The sequence below is a fragment of the Bos indicus genome, chromosome 11 (assembly GCF_029378745.1).
Source record: "Bos indicus isolate NIAB-ARS_2022 breed Sahiwal x Tharparkar chromosome 11, NIAB-ARS_B.indTharparkar_mat_pri_1.0, whole genome shotgun sequence".
Classification (NCBI taxonomy): Eukaryota; Metazoa; Chordata; class Mammalia; order Artiodactyla; family Bovidae; genus Bos; species Bos indicus.
In genome coordinates, this window is record NC_091770.1 from 16,064,504 (window position 1) to 16,083,780 (window position 19,277).

Below are 19,277 nucleotides of genomic sequence, written 5' to 3' on the forward strand. Positions count from 1 at the left end.
ATTCTAAGATACTACTTTAAGATACAAACCTTGACAATTTTGTTTCTAATAGGTAATTCCTATACATACTAAACATATTTAACAGCATAAAGCAGAGACACTTAAAACTTTCAAGATACAACTTAAAATCTTTAATGATAAATAAAAGTATGTTAAATTATCTTCAAATCTGAACACTTTAGAATGGTAAATTCCAGTTGAAAAATCTAATAAACAGGTAAAATTAACAAAATGATCAAGGCTTTTTAAAATGGTTTAGGCAATCAAAAGAATGTGCTTAACAGCAAACAGAATATTTTTAATGGTAAGTTATGAGTTCTTTACTCTAAAAGGCCCAATAGGAAAAGGAAATACTATTTCTTCTTATAAATATATATTTTGAATTCACTTCATTCAAAATGTCTCTAAGAATGGAGAAACAAACAAAAAAGGCCCCTAATACATCAGGGCCATTAAAGATCTTTGCCCGACAGACCGTGTAGCAACAGCGACACCTAGTGGTCAGGGATGAGTAGTGACATTATCCAGCTATAAAGTGATAGTAAAAGGTAAACTCGGAAATGGCTCTTTTTCAACTTACTTAGGGTAAGGTTTTATCTTTTACCACAAACTATATGTTCCAAGGAAACACTTTAGAATCTTTGGGGAACAAAGGCCTTAGTTCATAAGCTTGAAGCAAGCGTCCAGAATCAGTTCAGTTCAGTTGCTCAGTCGTGTCCAATTCTTCGCGACTCCATCGACTGCAGCACGCCATGCTTCCTGTCCATCACTAACTCCTGGAGCTTGCTCAAACTCATCAGTTTAAAAAAAGTGTCTAAAATAAAACTCAAACCAAAGAGAGAACATACAGATACTTTATTGCTCACCTTTCACACAAAGCACACCTCCAGCCGTTTTCTTTCACAGCTTGACAATATTTACGTGTACAAAAACCCAGCAAGAAGCGTCATGTAGATTTCAGTAAAGGTGAGTGTCAAACATCAACTCAGCCAGGCTTTTGTTTTCTGCAGCAATAATAAAGGGCCTCCTGCTCTAAGCAAAAGTCTGTCCTCTTACTCGGTAGTGCATTTCTTTCATTACAAAAAGTCTCCTGCCCAAAGCAAACCAACTTGTATCTGCTGAGCCAGTGGTATTAACTCGTGCATAAAACAAATTTCAGTTTGCTGTTTCTTCTAGCAGATTTCAAGTAAAAATAAAGTTGAAAGAGGAACTTGTTTTGAATGGATGCAGGTCAGTTTGAATTGCTAAACTTAACTAAATGACTACAGGTACTATAGGTTCACAACTTAGTCTGCTTTTATAATCTTTATGGATTTTGGCCGTGTTCAAGGTTTTCAGAGTTGAGCATATGGTACAGTATTCTGTCAAAAGGATAAGGCTACTTAATGTGCTATCTGCAGAAGAGCTCATTTAATAGGAACTGACCTTAAAGTTCTATCATGAAGCTAATGTTGCATAACCTCTCTGAAGAAAAAGCCAATCAGGGCAGAACTGTGCTTGGAAAATAGGCATTAGAATACTTTAAGGAAAACACATATAAATGGATTGTTAATATGAGGAAGGTTTCCTAGTTGTAAATCTAAAAAAATCTAGAAGAATTCTCATTTTTCAAAACTGCATATTGAAAACATGAAAACTACTTGTTCAAGTAATTTCCTCAGAAAAATACACATGTTCTGACTGTGGAATTAGTCTACTGGTCAGTTCAAGGCAGTTTTAATTACCTTTTAAGAAATTCTTCATACAAAGGAGAGATATTGTATGTGTTTCTCAAATAAACGGCATTATGTAAGTCCATTAAAAAAAAACCAAAGGAACAGTATTGTATGAAGACCTACAAATGCTTATGCCAAGCAGGAATCTGCCTGTCACCGGTGGTCTCACATTAATTCAAAATCAATGCTGAATTCAGGATTCTGAAACTAAGTTTCTATTACTTGAGCTCTAGCAAAACGTAAGGTTCTATGTAGCCTCAACTAGTATAATGTCTTCCCTGTCCAAATCCAGAATGATTATACTGGTAACCTCCATGCTGGAAGTGCTGCTCAAATTGCCCCCCTTGATGATAATTCTGGCTCCCTCTTCCTCCCCAACCTCCTCCTTGGCCAGCGCGTCCGCCTCGGCCTCCACGACTCCCTCTCCCTCCACGACCCCCGCCTCGATCGCCGTGATGCCCACCATCTTGGTATCTATTGTCCTGCTGATATCCACCACCCTGGTACCCACTTCCTGTGTATGTAGTTGTCTGGAAGCCACCATAACCACCGCCCTGATAGCCACCACTGTGGCCACCGTGATAGCCGCTGGGCTGGAAACCCGAATCTCGATAACCGCCATCTTGGTAGCCGCCCCCTCCCCCGCTCCCTCCGTCTGTCCAGCCTCCTTGGTGCTTATTTCCTCTTCCTCCCCCGCGGCCACCGTGGTCGTAGCCGCCGCGTCCACCTCTGCCTCCTGTTTGCTGTTCATGACCTCCTCGTCCTCCGTATGAGGAATGTTCATAGCCCCCTCTCCCGCCTCCTCGTCCTCCTGCTGGTTGCTGGGGGCCATCTTGCCTCTTCTGCCATGGTGGCATCTCTGGGGGTGGAGGTTCGATTTCGTTGGGCCTACCTCCTCTGTCAGGAACTCTGCCCATCAACACCTATGGGATACGAAAGATATTTTAAATTTTAAATTACTTTATTTTAAAAACATAAATAAATGAGTTAGAAAGAAAAGGTAGTCTTGTCACCTTATTGATGGCACAGGCAGTCTTTTCTCTTATAGAGCCACTGCTCGTCCTTAAGATCTTTGACAAGTCTTGTCTTGCAGCCAAAAGGTGGGCAACAGAAATAGTACTTTTAGGAGATAAGACTGAGCGTTTTGGCTGGTAAACCTTCGCCAGTTTTTCTGTTTGACTCTGAAAGAAAGTGTTCAAAGACAAATGTTGGTTTTCAACGTGACACAGAAACTGATACTAAACAAGTTAAAGATTTTCCAAATGTTTGATGATAGTATCTACTAGGCTCCAAATGAGAGAAAAAGTTACATACTCACCACTGCTCCTATCTAGTGATGAACTATCTTAGAGTATAGCTGTCGGACCTGCTGATACAACAAGGAATGATAAAGGGGACAGAAGGGGTATGGAGATAAAGGGGCTTCCCTTTAAGACTGTGGAACAAAAAGGTTTCCCATGCCATTGGTCTCAAATGCCTTCACTTTATCTGTACCTTATATTTAAATAGATAAAATGAAGGCATTTCTATTATAAATAAGAAAAAGAGAGTCTACTTTATAACCATTTAGTAGAAGTACGTTTAATGTATTTGTAACATTAAGATCACAAAAGATGAATGAACGAAGGATATAAAGAGCAAGTTTACACAAGATAAAATAAAGTTCCAATAAATACAAAACATGTTTTCCAGACAGATCAATAAATGCAAATTAAAGTAACCTAAATGCGGGGAAACAACAACAAATTCTTACCTATTAAATTTTGGAAGCAACAGCTACAGCTACAATACACAGGAAAACAGCACAAGAACAAAACGTAATTGCTCAGTCTGTTAGTGATGTGCAGGTACTCAAATATTGATGGTAAAAGTTTAAATTATATTATGTGAAAAGGTGTAAAAAGAGATGTTTACTATGATTATATATGTAAAGAAGATAATGCTAAAATGAAACAGCTATCGTGGTGAAGACAGTGGGATGACAAAGGACTTTTTTTTTTTTAATTTTCTTTAATAATTAAAAGGCTAAAGAGATTAGCTTGTCTGGGAAACGTTTCCTGAATGTCTTGTGTTTCATTTCCTTGTGGTCACTATTGTACCTACAGTAAGGGCTCAATCAATCTTTAGGTGAATAGAAACAAGTTTGAGAAAATAGTTTCATATAAGCTTCAAATAAAACTGATTTTATAATGCAATTTCAAAGTGAGATATAAATACACAAATTTCATTACATGAAACAAAAATTCAAAGAGTAAACAGAAGCTCAGACATCCTGCATCAGAACCCCAGAAGTAGAGTCCGCTAATGGCAGTGTTAAGCCCAGAGCTGCAGTGTTAATACCTTGGGTCCATGCACATCTGTCAATCACTGCATGCTTTTCTAGCTCAAAGTTGCAGGTTTTTGTTTTTAAAGTACAGTATTATGCCAAGAGTGAAATGATTGTTATCATCAAAGATATTTTAAGAAACGACTGCTATCTCCTCAACAACAGGCCCAAAAAAGAACAATTTATTCCCTGTGTTACTACTGACTCACTGTGAGATCTCAGGCAAAACCTTCCGTTTACTTGGGTCTCCACTTGTTTTTAGTTGCAAAATGAGGGGAGTTAAGACTGATCTCTAAGACCCTTTTCCAACACTAAGATATTGTAATTCAGTAAATATCTACCCCATCAATTTAGCAGCTAAATAGGACTATACTATGGTTTAAAGATTTTAGGTGAAACTAACATTTATTGTATTAGGAAGATAATGGGAGAACTAAATAAAAACCTTTTCTCAGTCAATTAAAGTTCAGAAAAAATCTACTTTTAAAAATGAATCCACCATTAAGGGAACTTCTAACATTTTGGATCAATCTCCACATAAATTCAAGAATTAGTTCTATTTCAGGGTTCTAAGAAGGTCAGATTAACCAATTGTGCCAATTAATTACCACTTACTGATAAAATACTAGATAATTTAATAAATATTGGTTGGAATGACCAAGACCTTTACCTGGATTATCTTATTTAAGCTGTAAGAAAATGAAGTTTTACTGGATTCTCCAATTCTCTATAAATGGGTCACAATATCTGGTCCTCCAAAATCAGTATTTTAAATTTAATTAATTTGATTAGCAAGTTAAACTGTTAGCTTAAAGTACAATAAACAAGTAATTTAAAATTTTATTATTTTTAGTAATTTTTAGCTACTCTACTTTTCTCTTATAAATGGATACTTCCAGTAGGGTTTACAACATATAGCTTTGCTGAAAAATATTAAAAAATTGAAAAATAAATGTTTTCACTATTGCTGAATGGCTCCTCAGTAATTCCCTAAAGAAAAACCCCTAAGTGTATCTCCTACGTATTTCTCTTATAGTCTGCACTATGTCTAAGCTGTGTTGCTGCTGCTGCTAAGTCACTTCAGTCGTGTCCGACTCTGTGCGACCCCATAGACAGCAGCCCACCAGGCTCCTCTGTCCATGGGATTCTCCAGGCAAGAACACTGGAGTGGGTTGCCATTTCCTTCTCCAATGCATGAAAGTGAAGTCGCTCAGTCGTGTCCGACTCATAGCGACCCTATGGACTGCAGCCTACCAGGCTCCTCTGTCCATGGGATTTTCCAGGCAAGAGTACTGGAGTGGGGTGCCATTGCCTTCTCTAAGCTGTGTTAAGTATGTTTAAAGATCATGTCCAGAAATACTCTGCTCTTTTCAGTGATTTAATGTGTACCTTAGCTCTGTCAGACCAGCCAAAAGACTGGACGGTGACGTCCAAACGTTTTATTAGCAGCTTTCTCCGAACTTCATATTCATTGGCCACAGCTTGGTTAATTGCTTCTATCTTTTCCTGAAACAAAATTAAAAAGACCAGTTAGAATTTAAATCTGCTTGACCCCCTATTCCAAAAGGGGAGAAACTGCTTCATTCACAACTGAATGCCCAGCATCAGCACAAAATGATTTAGGTTATATACTAAACAGAATAATAAGTTATAATAAACTAATGAAATGACAGGCATAATAATGTCATCTCAAAATAGAACAAAGAATATGTAAGTACAAAATTCTCATTTAGTTTTCCTATAACACACTGTGTGGAGCTCAGCCCAGTGAAGCTTTTGGCTTGAAGGCAACCCATTTGGCAATTAGAAACATGCATCATACTGAACTTCAATTTAATCAGCTGTGTGAAATTTTTTACAAATTATGAAAGAAGTACTTCTAACGTTACATAAAATTATTTTGGATAAATCTTAAGACTTACAAAAATGATTCTAAGGATGTCCACCATATTAGAGAATATAACTTCAAAGCACAAACATAAATATCCTGAGATAGGTAGATGGCTCCTTACAAAGTCTACTCAGGATGCTCACTACTCACCCAGTGGGCCGGTCCCATTGGCTTCTTCAATAAAGGCTTTCCCACATGATTAGGTGGAACTTTTGCTAATGTTTCCTTTAACTGACACAAAAACATAAATGAATGAATAAACAAATCTAAAAGTAAAACACATCCTCCTCATCTTCCCAACTCCCATCATATCCTGCCATCAAAAGAAGATTCCTGACAGAGGCAAAGGTGGAGATGTTTTGAAATGTACAAGACCCACACGATAAAGACACTCACTTGACCCACTCCTCAGGTGTCTATGGAAGTATGAGTCCTTCACTGCACCTGGAACAGTGCCTGACAACAGTGGGCACTCAATATGAATTTGCTGAATGAATGAATGAACACACAGAAAAATATGGACTATGGATACACTGCTGCTCCCCGGTAGAGTTCAGCTAAATTTGTGCATCATGGTGTCCATTTACCCCACAAGGCAAATACACCAATTCTTAAGAGTCCAGCAGATATGCATATAGAGAATAACTCTGCTATAATAATTATCATTCTCTTCTGTTCATTAATTTTTTAATTGAAATTGCTTGTTCCTAATCAATTATATAAAGACTCTTAACTGTTGAAAATATGTGGTATAAAAACAATTCTGACTTATTTTCATGTACTAGATTATATTAGCAGTTACCATAACTAATTTGTCAAATGAAACATGTAAGACTTAAAGTGACTGGATTAAAATCCCAAAACATTTACATTGTTTTCTGTCCAGTCAATGGGGAGAATGGTGGTAAAATTTAATGATAAAGACCTTAAAATTAATTGTATCGAAGTTCAATGATAAAATAAGTTTTAAATGGACTTAAGTCCTAATTTTCTTTACATTATTTCTAGTTTATTTCATTTATAAATCAAGGTGCAAAGGTTCCTTTTTGAAAAAGAAACATGCTAATATGTTTAAAAAAATAGTAAAATACCAATTTTTCTTGACGGTATCTAGGATTTAAAATGCAAAACTCATTTAGTAACAATCACTTAAAAATATGTACATTAGGTTCCCATTAAGAGAAATTAACTTGCTTCATTTCAAACAACTGTAGGACTATGCCTTTAATACACTACAATCTGGTACTAAAGGTCTTACTTTTTTTTCAATCCCGCTGAAGAATTGGAACATAGTTATATTGGCTGGAGGTTTGGACATTCCTAGAGCAATACATATGCCTTTCAACTCTTGAAAGACCTCACTACCGCCTCCTTCTTGAGCTTTTTTTGGAAGAGTATTCACACAGAGCATTCTGGCAGCTTCTAGTTCTGAGATGAGGTATGCTGAAGTAAACAAAATAAGATTTCAAAATGAGATACAGCTACAATTAATAGTCATAAGTCTGGAGTCACAACTCTATAGACCTAATGATATGTAATAAAGCTGCAAGAATGGATAAAAACAAGAAAGAAAAACCATTTTTTACCTGAAAATTATGTAACACATAAACTGGTTCTGTAATTCAGTATTTAACCAATATATGTTTAAAGCCTGATTTAAAAGCAAACAATTCTTTTTGGAAACCAAAAGATCAAGGTAGATCACATCTTAAAATCTGATTCTTGTATTTCACTATTAAGGAACCTCCAGAACATGGGTTGGCATCTGTTAACAAATTGGCAAAGATGGCAGGTGGCTAATTTTCAGCAACAGTTAAAAAAGTTATATATATACATATATCTATATTTTACTTCTCACAACTGATACACACCAGTGATATAACTATCTTGCCCTCTTACCTTCCAACACTCAAGTAGTCTGTTTAAGACTGGAGTGAAAGAGTATTTTTAAGTAGTCAAAGCTTCACTTTCAAGAGAAGGGGGAAGGTACTAAATTTACAAACACCTTTTTTATGCATGGTCTCCAGTAGCCTAATGTAACCTTCTGGAGGTCACACAATACCTTCTTTCATCTATATTCTTCTTAACATTCCCTTTCCTCCTACATTCCTCATTCTCACCCCCTCCCCTGGGGGAAAAGAAAAAACCCCAAACTTTCTAATCATTTCTGGGCGGAGTCCTTTCATATCAGTATCATTCCCTTGTTTGTTGACTTCAGCCAGGTATAATGAGGGCTGCAATCTGCTTCAGGTAAATCAGTTGAAGGTAAAAATATTCAATCTTATTCCTTATGTTTAATAATCATTTGGATCGTAGGATTTCAGGTTATGTGACAAAGTGAGAACCTTCTGACAATATTAGGAAGAGAGCTGGAAAAAGACATTTTCTGGGCTCTTAAGCCCTACAGTAAGTATAAAAGAATGATCAGCTTGAATATCTCATTTCCTACACCCAAGGTGTAATGTGAGAAGTACAGGGGTCATAATTTTAGCAGACCATTTCTGAAAAGCTGCCAAATCCTATTCTAGAATAAACATAACTAAGTTTCTGGAAAGGTCATCCTAAATGGGTTTGATAGAATCTTAACATGTTCTGTATAGCAAACTGCATGAGTTAAAAGATCAAAACAGTAAAACCCCACTGCCATGAAAATAATCAACTGTTTTTGTAAATAAGGTTTTACTGCAACGTTGCCACACTCTAAAATTCGTTTACATGTCATCTATGGCCACTTACATGCTACAACAGTGGAGTTAAGTAGTTGCCAGAGACCTTATGGCCCACAAAGCAGAAAATATATACTATGTGGCCCTTTAAGAAAAAGCTTGCCAACCCTTGCTCTAGAAAATCATATATATTATTTAATAAATTGGTCTCTAAATTTGGGACAACATAGCTCAGGCATTCACAAAATTAGTTTACCAACACAATTATCATCAAAAAGCATTAACTGTAACTGGTGGGTTCATAATATCAGAAAAGGCACGAAAGATATAAAACACAACAAAAAAAGATTATCTCTACTGACAATCTAATTAGAAATAAAGAATATATGCATACAAAGATACCAGACTTATTATACCTAAGGGAAATATTAATATCCTGACAACCACAAAGGCCAATGAACAGCCACAACAGTTCTTAACCTGACACATGAGAGTTTTTCAGCCACTATAGACTATTAGAGAATACACTATTCTGTTTTACTAATAATTCTAACGAGGATTAGGACACAATGTATTAAAAGATTCAATTCAATAAGGTAGGGTGCTGCAAGAAGCAAGTAAAATTATAGCACTGAGATGTGACAACTGATACTTGGAAAGATGAGAAATATTTATACAGACTGAAAAGAGAATGAGTACATGTACATAAATGCGTACTAGCATGAGAGAGGATACAAACCGGGGAATATTCAGAAAGAGGAAAGAGCAGAAGCAAAGATAAAGAGAAGGAAGGGAGCAGTGTGTATGTATGTATGAAGAATTCCAAAAGCAGAGTAAGCTTTAGTTGATTTAGTCATTTAGTTGAGGAGCAAACAGTTGTATATTCTTGAAGAGCTTTTGAGGTAACAGCACATTAAAATATAATGATGACCCTGAGTCCAAAATAATAATGTTCAGAACAGTCTGCTTAAGAAACAGGAAAGAGTTAAAGGCATTTTTATAAAATATTTATATTCCAAGTGGTTTTTTATAAGTATCAGGAACAGAAAGACCAAACTCTGAGCTCTCTGGAAGAATTAGCTAATTCAGGGTCCTTACTGAGCTTTCCACACAGCTGTTGTCTTCCTATGTAAGATAACATATTCTAAGTGCCAAATATCAGGTATTGGTAAGGATAAGCAGTGCTACAAAGGAAGATTCAGTGAGTATACTGTGGCTGAGCCAGTTACTGAAATTATACAATTTGAAGGATAATGAATGCATGTATAAGAACTACATGCCAGCAATATCAGTATCTGAAGCAATATCTAACAATATGCACCCATCCACCACCCCTATACCCACCTAGTAACAATCATTTGACAAAGGGGACGTTAAAGTGATTTTAGAATACCTTAGTTCCTAAATATAATGGCTATGAACATACGCTTTTTAAAAAACTAAACATTCAAAATTGGAGTTGAATCATTTTTCAGAAGCCAAAGTTAAGTTGTAAAGACAAACATTTGAAAGATGCTCTGAACTGTGTTTGTCATAATAAGAACTATAATATTCACTTAACCAAAGCTTAATCTAAATGTGTCTCAGAATGCTACAAAAATTCTGAGTTTAAGTGACTGGTGGTTATTTATTGGAGAGTTTACATAAAGCAATAAACTTTGTGAGTCTACTTACTGTTTCTCAGGGTGAAAAGAAAAATAGTAGTTAGTATATTTAAAAAAATAACATAGAAGGAAATAACTTTTCATAAAAATTTACTTCCCAACTGATCAGTAAGTACAGGAACAATCCAAATAGTATTCTAGAAATGCTTACATTGTAATTTGACATCTTTACAAACAAAATCAAAATCCACAAATAATTACCCAGCCACAAAGAAATAACAACACAAAATACTTTAAATAATTACATTTTCCATTTACTGTGCCTAGAATGGTTACTGTCCACAAATTAAAAAAAAAAAAAACCTTCATTATTTCCATAGTATCTTCCTAGTTGATTTTAGTGTGCTTCTGGTCTAGAACACTGATGTTTGGATGATGCCACACTTGGATAACCCTTTAGCACTACTTTTGGTCATGTTAGGTGAAGAACAGCAGGCTGAGCACCACACTGCACTTAAACTGTAAGAGTAGCGATTACAAAAGGACACTGCTACCAGTGCATGAACCCACCATTAGCTTCTTGGTTAGAAATTTTAAACAAAGTTTTCTTTCAACTGTTTTATTAGTCATGGAAAACATAAACAGAAAATAATAGCTACATTCTAGTAGCCATGAACTTACTGAGCAAAAGGAGGCAGTTCTTCTGAATGAGAAGGCGCTTGGTCACATCCCCAGATGTCAGTGAAAGATATGGACAGTTCATCTCCCCTAGTAGCCCACTCACCTCAAGCTGGAATTCTTCAGCTTCACTTGGGCCTTTTAAGAATGAAAATAATCTTATTTAACAAAAATTACTGTTTTCCCCATTGGCAAAGTAATTATCTATAAATTGAAAAATTTAATAGTATTTTCCTAACAAAAGTTCCTTTCTATTCTAATCCATCCTTTCTCACACAACTGCCTGTTTGCTTTCTTAAACAGTTTTCATCAGGTTACTACCTTTAATGGATTCCTAAGTTCCACCTCATCCAATCTAATTTTTTCTGTTTGCCTTTAAAGATTCTTCATAGCCTCTCTGCTTGCCCTTTCTGGTATATTGGTAGGAGTAATTCCTATTACTTGTATATAGTAGTTAACTACAACCTCCAGAAATTTTCCTTCTAGCTGTGCCAGGCTGGTCTCCTCACCATCCTGGAAATGGTCAGTCTCATTTCTACCTACATGTCCTAACTTAAGTGACTCCCTGTGAATGATAGGCCCTCTATCCTCTCCTCCTCAATTAAATCCCACATATCCATCAAAATCCAACGGTCTTGCTCCTTGATGAAACCTTCCCCAAAGCCTGCTGCACTCACCGAGTTTCTTTCCCTGTGAACCACAAAGTGAACCATTTAACTACTGTTCTAATCTCCATTTGTTTCCGTTGTGTCTAAAATTCCCATTTGAAGACGGTGAACATGATTTGGATTTCTGTATTCTCATAACATGTCAGATATAGCATTTACTTGGTGAACCAAGAAAAAGCAATGCTCTTCTTCCTTACTGTTTTGATAGTACTCTATCCAGTATTGCAAAGGGGTAAAATTTAACTATATACACTTTGAGAGAGTCACTTGATTTGACTCCATTTTCTTACCTATAAAATGGGAAGAATGCACTATCAGTGTTTTGCAAGCTGTGTTCTGTGAATTCTAGAGTTTCAAAGAACTCTGTTAGAGGCAGCTGGAGAAGAGAGATCTCAAAGCACTCCCTCTCAACTTCAACTAAAACACTATAATTTACCTGTTTTGTATTGACTTCTGTATGTTTTCATCTGAACAGGGCTCCTGGTTATAAACAGTTACCATCTAGTATTAAGTGTTTTCAAAGGCACCCACAGTCTCTGAAATGTCAGGGAAACAGGCAATGTAAAGAACACTGGCTCCCAAACCTGACTGCTGGGGGCTGCAGCCTGCCTGCATCCCTTACTGGTTGTGTGACCTCAGGCAAGGGACTTAACCTTTGTGCTTCCTTGTTTGATATATAACAGGAGGAATAAAAGCGGCCTGGTAGGGTTGCCCTGGGGCTTAAAAGAGTTAACACTTGTAAAGTGCTTAGAATATGGCTAGTGCTCAGTAAGTGTAAGCTGTTGCTACTACTTTTACACTATACTCTCCTTAACAATTACAGTTGAATGCAACTAACTATACACATTAAATATACTAAATACATAAGAGTAAAGCTCTTCGAAATGGGATTCTGTAGGAGGGGATTATGTGTATAGTTTTCCACAAGGGTGGAGTAGCAAGTGAGCATTTTTCTTTGTTTCCTATTATGGGTTTACCTATGATAGGAGGGAACCAGGTTGTGGCGTGTCAGGTCCCAAGCTTTTGATTCTTTCACAGCATCAAAATTAGTGCTAAAGCAGTAACAAAATTGGCAAATATCAAACAGCTCTCCACACCATAAATCTGACGATGATGGATCTGATTGTGATGCACCTACTGATACATTCCTATGACACAGAAAGATCCTTAATAAAGTGTTTTTTTCTCCTCATGTATAACAGAATTATAATGTATTTACATGTTATATATACTTCTGGAATTTGGTAGTCCTCAGAGAAAAATACCCCAATTTCTAGTTTTGGCCACCAATTTAAGATCTTATAATTTTTACAAAGAATGAAAAGTTCTTATATACTCTGTCTCCATTTTTTTTGTATCTCAGTAAAAGGGTCTTTTCAATTTCCACAAACAGCTGTATGACTACATTCTGGTTTTCAACTCAGAATCACCTTATCTATAAAAACAATGGAGGGAGGAAAAAAGCATTGTGTTTCCTTATGAATTTTTTTTTTTTACATTTATAAAGAATTTGAAATTTCAGCTGTAATACTGATAATGTTCACTCAAAATACAAACTTCATTTTTATATTTGCACCTAAAACTGAAATGTTTACTTACTGTTAGTTGCTTGCACATTTTCCTCTAGTTTACAGAGCACTCTTAATTCAGACACCAACCAAGCACAGAGTTTGGTAAACTCAGGGGAACTGGCTCCAGCAGTGACGGCCTGAGACAGAGCTCCATCTTCTAACAATGGACCCTTGTAACTGGTGAGTAAGAAATTACACTTCAGAAGAACAAAAACCACATCTAATATGTTATAAATGTAATATATTCACATTTTATTTAATTAAGCAATGATTTAATAAAGCTACAATGACCAATCTCTAAACTTGCATATATAAATAAACCATTAAAAAAACAAGCTAATCCCTTCAAAATATGTGAATACTGAATAGACTCACATATACTAGTAAATTATGTCAACCTCTGTACATTTAGTCACTGTACAAAAGTTTGCTTTCTCACTTTAATTGAATTAGCATTAAAACTAGATTATAAGTGATAAATTATACTATAGTTTGGGCTTCCCTGGTGCTCAGTGGTAAAGAATCCACCTGCAGTGCAGAAGACACGGGTTTGATCCCTGGGTTGGAAAGATCCCCTGGAGAAGGGCATGGCAAGCTACTCCAATATTCTTGCCTGGAGAAACCCATGGACAGAGGGGCCTGGTGGGCTAAAGTCCATAAGGCTGCAAAGAGTCCGACACAACTGAAGCAATTGAACAGGCACACGTGCACGCTATAGTTTACTATTTGAGAAATAAAACTTAGCTTATCTTTTCTAGAAGATATTCCAGAAATTAATTAGAGGTTTTAATGACTGTCTTTAAAAGCAAAAACTTGCCAATTATTATCTCCTTCTATATTTAATGATAGTTAAAATTAGTAAGACGTACTAGTAGCAGAGAAATGCCAAGATTAATTTAATAATTGCTGGCAAGTTGATGTTTGGGTGAACTGGTGCAAATGAATCCCAATCCTTTGTAAGGGATTCAAATATAATTTTAAAAAATTATTAAATGTTTAAATATTCATAAAAGACAATAGTAACAACGAACCTCAATCTAGAAAATAGCTAGAATTAAGTATTTTGTCATTCTCAAAGTCATTTTAAAATATACATTTTTCAGAAGGTTATTTTATCTTTTAAATGTAATATTGATAAATACTTATTAAATATGTTCAAGGTAATTCGATATTTAGAGGTACAGAAATGCCAGAGAAATAACATTCAGTTCTTTTTAAAATATAACTATATGCTTACATATTTAATGGGACAAAAGAAACCTTACACAAAAAAAATGAGGTTATATATAGTACAGTTTGGCATCTAGATTTAAAATCAAATTATTAATAGACAGTGAAATAAAAAAAACTGGGCCTAGAAACTTCTCTTCCTGTTACACATTTAAACTTTTATTAGTTTTTCCCTGCAAGTAATTACTGAATTCCTACTGTGTACCAGGGTAAAAATAAATGATTGTCATTTATTTCTAATTGTTGTTGTTTTTCACTCACTCAGTCATGTCCAACTTTTTGTGACCCATGGAGTACAGCACACCAGGCTTCCCTGTCCTTCACTATCTCCCAGTGTTTGCTCAAACTCATGTCCATGGATGCCATCCAACCATCTCATCCTCCATCACCTACTTCCCCTGCCCTCAATCTTTCACAGCAAATCCTTGAAAAGTACATGTCATTTAATTGAGGCTAAATTTTAATGGCTGAATGCCACCAAACTAGGCAGTTATATGTTAAAATTTATAGTAAAATTTTCAGAGTATCCCACGGTTTACATTACAACCCATCTCCATGATTTATTTAACTAGAGTTATTATAGTGACAATGACTTTTATACTACCCAAGAGAAGAAAAACATAGTTAACAGAGAATAAAAGAACAATAATGGGAAGAAGAGGCATCGCTTAATTGTTAAGGGACCTCTATCCATGCAGAGTGACTATATTTAAATAAGGTTCACCTCCATCCTCTCTCCTCCTTAAGTGTTCTTCCAGGAAGCTTAGGACTTTGTTTCCTTTTCCAGTTTTCCTTCCCCACTTCCTCTCCTTTTTCTGGTTCTCCTCAGTTCTCTCCACAGCGTTATTTTCTCAGTGTGAACTTCTCTTCTACCTCACTCTCTACCCTTAAGTGCTCAGACCAACACTGTCAACAGAAGTGTTCCTCAAAAATGTTTACTGAATGGTTTCATGTCTTACATCTAGCAGTTTAAAGTTTGAGAGATCCACCAAAAAGACACCATTTCACCGAGTGTGACTTTTCCATAGGCCCTCATCAAAGAAATAAGCCACCTAAAGCCTAGAATATTCATGAAAATTCAGAGCAAGTTCCGGGGAAAAGTACAATGACAATTCACGTCGACAAAAAAAAAAAAAAAAAAAAGATGATAAGCACTACCATTTCCTTTCCTAAAAATCCGTGCCAGGACAAGTTACTTAAACAGGCTGATGCTGGAAAACCTCATGGTATCCATTCCTAAATAAGAAAGGTTTTCCACAGCAAGGTAAAACCTAGGGGAAGGTTTTGGTAACGTTACTTTATAAATATAGTTACCTAAATCTGTTTTTCTTTTCTTTCTTTCCTTTTTTTGGGGGGATACCATATCTTTAAGCAAGTATTTAATCATACAGTTTGTTTCTGGAACCACATTTAGCCCAAGAAATTCTAAGTTCTCAAGTTTTAATTGAGCACCCTGAACTGGGTGACCCAGTGAGATAAGAAGCCCTATTTCCAGCTTCTAGATACTAATGAATTACGGTTCGGTAACCGTCATGGGGAGAGACAAAATGCACAACAAATACAGAGACTTGGTGGGTGAAGATGCCCCGAAGGGAAAGGGCTAATGGGGCTCAATGAAGCAGGGTCAGAATCAAGGGAAACTCCCCATGATTCCCAAGAAGGTGGCGACATAAGGTTAAGTGCACAAGTGAGCTGGCAGGAGGAACGGACACAGCGCACAGACTTGTGGCTGAGGGAAGCCTGGGTGCATGCAGACATGACTGGGCAAAGGAGATTTTTTTTTTTTTTTTGAGAGAACTGGGGTGGTGTAGGACTAGGGGCTCAAAACAGGAGCAGAAAGTTTGGAGGACAAATAGGAAAACAGAAGATCAACTTTGGCAACCTCCAGAGTGAGGGGGTAGGGCAGGAGGATAGGGAGCAAGGAAAGGAGCTCAGGGAGGGTGGTGGCGAGAGCCAGAACCCAGACAATGACACGCATGACTGACAAACGCTGCGGGTAACTCGGCTGCAGGGCGCACAGGGCAGGCCTAGGGGCGTCGTAGCTGGAGGACCCCGACCCGACAGGGCAGGCAGTGGACGTAGCATTGGGGTCCCGGAGCTACAAGGAGGCGACAGCCAGGAGCCACGGGATGCGGCGCGGAGAGGCAGGTGTCTCTGACTGAGGCGGAGAAGGAGTTCCTGGGAGGTCTGTAATGTGGGGTTTGGGAGACCGGTGCACTGGCAGTCTTACCCGAGATCTTCCAACGACTCCAAGATGTCAGTCTCCATGAGGTCACACTCCATGCTACTGTGGTATTCAAATTTCCGAGTCGTCAGGCTCCCCTCTTCGCCGGCAACGCGTACACTCGCGCATGCGCTGCTTCTCCGGAACTTCCAAGTCAACAGCTGGCGCCTCAGCCGCTGCACTGCGCATGCCTGGAGCGTGCGCAAGAAACTTGGTTCCGCCTGTCGCCCTGCCCCGGCAGGCTAAAGGATGGCCAGGCGACACCTTTTGCACATGCGTATTGCTGAATAGTGAAGCCAGCGGCCCCAAGAAGGGCAGGAAGTCTGGCTGCGTGGCAGCTGGGCGTGGGGACTTAGGCGAGGCGGGGAGCGCGCTAACTTTTTCTAATTGGTGTACGCATGTGCGAGTCATGGGGCGAGGCAGGTGGGGGAGGATCGTCGGGGGTGGGGGTCCCAAAATTTGGGTGAGTGCTGGCTGAGAATGAGTCTCTGGGTCTCAAAGAGTCACCAGAGTGGATGTCTGCAGCCAGCTGGCATTTTGTAGCTTTAGCTGTGGGTCATCGTGCGCTCCGAGAGAGTTCCTTAGCTTAGGGGTAGACGGGCCAAGTGCCGAGAGAATGGAAGAAGACTGGATTTCCTTGTGGCTGCAGTAGTTGTATTTCAGCGTTACGGAGGGGTCGACTTTCCCTTGACACGGATTAAGAAAATTGTTTCATTGCCTCCCTTTGCATTCTTGACTTCTTAAGCCCTTCCCAGACACTAAGCATCTTCTTTTAAAGCGGGGAGGGAGGTAAAAGGAGGTCTTCATTCCATATCAATCTCAAGTAGACTAATATATCTTTAAATCCACGCAGTTTTAAAAGTAAACACATTTTTTGTTGTACTATTATTGACTTGGCAGAATGTGACACGGTTCACAGTTGGTTGTTTCTTGGCATGTACTGGTTGGGTATGTGCTTAGAAATTATTGAAAAACATGAGAAAAATTGTATTCAAAGTGATGATATATTTGGAAAATTATATTTAACTATAAATTGGCATTCACACTGGTACTAGTAGATTTAATTTTGCAATTCTTAAACGTTTTCGTGTCTGATGGATAAATGCTTCCCACCCTTAACAGTAATTTTTAAAATTCTTTATTTTGCACCATCTGGAGTGGAGGGAAGGAATTAACATTTATTATGTACCCACTGTGTTCTTGACGTAGTATTAATGCAAGCACAGTAAGTCTATATGAGTATTACTCCCATTTTACAGATGAGGATACTAAGGGCTAGGTGAACTTAATGGTCTGTCAAAAATGGTACCACCAATAAGGAACTGGCTTTTCAAATGGAGTTATCTCTAAATCCATAGTTCTTACCTGAGTAGTCCAATAAGGATTTACAAGCAGGATATGAAAGGAGGAATATCTAGCTAGTTGAATAAACAGATTATGTATGATAGTGTATCTTATATGTAATTACCTTAACAATAAAAATGGAATGATTATTCTCATTGGGTTGTTGAAGGTGCTAAAAAAAAAAGTAATTCTCAGTGCAAAATCAGTTTAAGGGGAAAAAGGTTTCATTCTTGACTCACTTTTCTTCTTTTTATAATTATTATTTTATTTATTTGTTTGTTTGGCTGTAGCCTTCATTGCCATGTGGGCTTGTTTCTCTAGTTTCGGTTATCAGGGGCTACTCTTTAGTAGAGGTATGTGGGCTTCTCATTGCTGTGGCTTCTCGAAGATCACAGGCTCTAGGGTATGCGGGCTCCAGTAGTTGTAGCTCCTGGGCCCCTCAGGGCTTCAGTAGTTGTAGCTCCCAGCACAGGCTCAATAGTTGTGGTGTAGGGGCTTAGTTGCTTTGCAGCATATGAAGACTTCCTGGATCAGGGATTGAGCCTGTGTCTCCTGCATCGGCAGGCATATTCTTTACCACTGAGCCACCAGGGAAGCCCTTGACTGACTTTTCAGTGTAAGTTGTAACAAATACTATTAGTGAGTGAACAAGTGATGACTCCTCTACATATATTATTTCTCTCTATCTAATGCAAACTGTTAGAGTAAATGAAGGGTAGCCAACATTAAGTTTTTTTTTTTTTAATATTACATAAAATAAATCTATAAGGGACTTTACTGCAATACTTTTAAGAGTAAATATTGCTGTAATTTTGGTAGGATCTAACAGGACTCTTTTGCATTTTATTTTGAAAATTTTATATTTGTATTGTAACCTGGATATCTAAGGATGTCATTTGAGCTGAATTACATGAAAAAACTGATCTGGGAGGAGGGAACCCTGGTTTTTGCCTCAGTTCAATTTAAGAGTTTTCTTTAGATTTTTCTAAAGTCCATCAGATTATCTTTAAGAGATAAGTTTTCTGTTTAGAAGGTGTTCAACTAGAAATGATGAATAATCGTAGTTTGAAGTCCAAACTTTCCAACTATCCTTGTAAAGAGTAAATATATTCTATACTTGTGGGGAAAAAAATGTAACAGGGAAAATGGAAATGAAAATTGAATTTAGTTTTCAGAGGAACATCTTTTTATGTCACTACCTTAAAGATGATTATAGGTGAAGTTCTGACTTATGTAGTAGTTAAATTATTTGTGGCTGAGATTTGTAAGAGTTACTTTTAAAATCCATACAAGGGTAGTTTTTATAATGACAAATAAATTGCTACTAATTAGAATATAAGATTTGTCATAGAATAGTTTC

At 37.3% G+C, this 19,277-nt stretch overlaps 1 protein-coding gene across 1 annotated transcript; it reads right to left on the reverse strand.

The window, feature by feature from the left end:
* Window positions 1-836: 836 nt before the first annotated feature.
* On the reverse strand, window positions 837-16,735 carry FAM98A (family with sequence similarity 98 member A). The gene is made up of 8 exons (XM_019969980.2): window positions 16,580-16,735; window positions 13,148-13,296; window positions 10,884-11,018; window positions 7,191-7,375; window positions 6,083-6,163; window positions 5,431-5,547; window positions 2,729-2,896; window positions 837-2,638 (listed from the first exon to the last, which is right to left on the reverse strand). The coding sequence occupies exons 1-8, from the start codon at window positions 16,630-16,632 to the stop codon at window positions 1,973-1,975; spliced, it is 1,554 nt and encodes a 517-aa protein (XP_019825539.1). The 5' UTR covers window positions 16,633-16,735; the 3' UTR covers window positions 837-1,972.
* Between the last annotated feature and the right edge of the window lie 2,542 nt (window positions 16,736-19,277).

Excerpts from the sequence above, each read along its gene's own strand:
- FAM98A (XM_019969980.2), bottom strand. The coding sequence starts at position 16,632 with ATGGAGTGTGACCTCATGGAGACTGACATCTTGGAGTCGTTGGAAGAT. Across the intron at positions 6,164-7,190 it reads TCAGCGGGATTGAAAAAAAA|TTAAAGGAAACATTAGCAAA; the intron begins GTAAGACCTTTA and ends TTTTTGTGTCAG. Across the intron at positions 5,548-6,082 it reads CAATGGGACCGGCCCACTGG|GAAAAGATAGAAGCAATTAA; the intron begins GTGAGTAGTGAG and ends ATTTTGTTTCAG.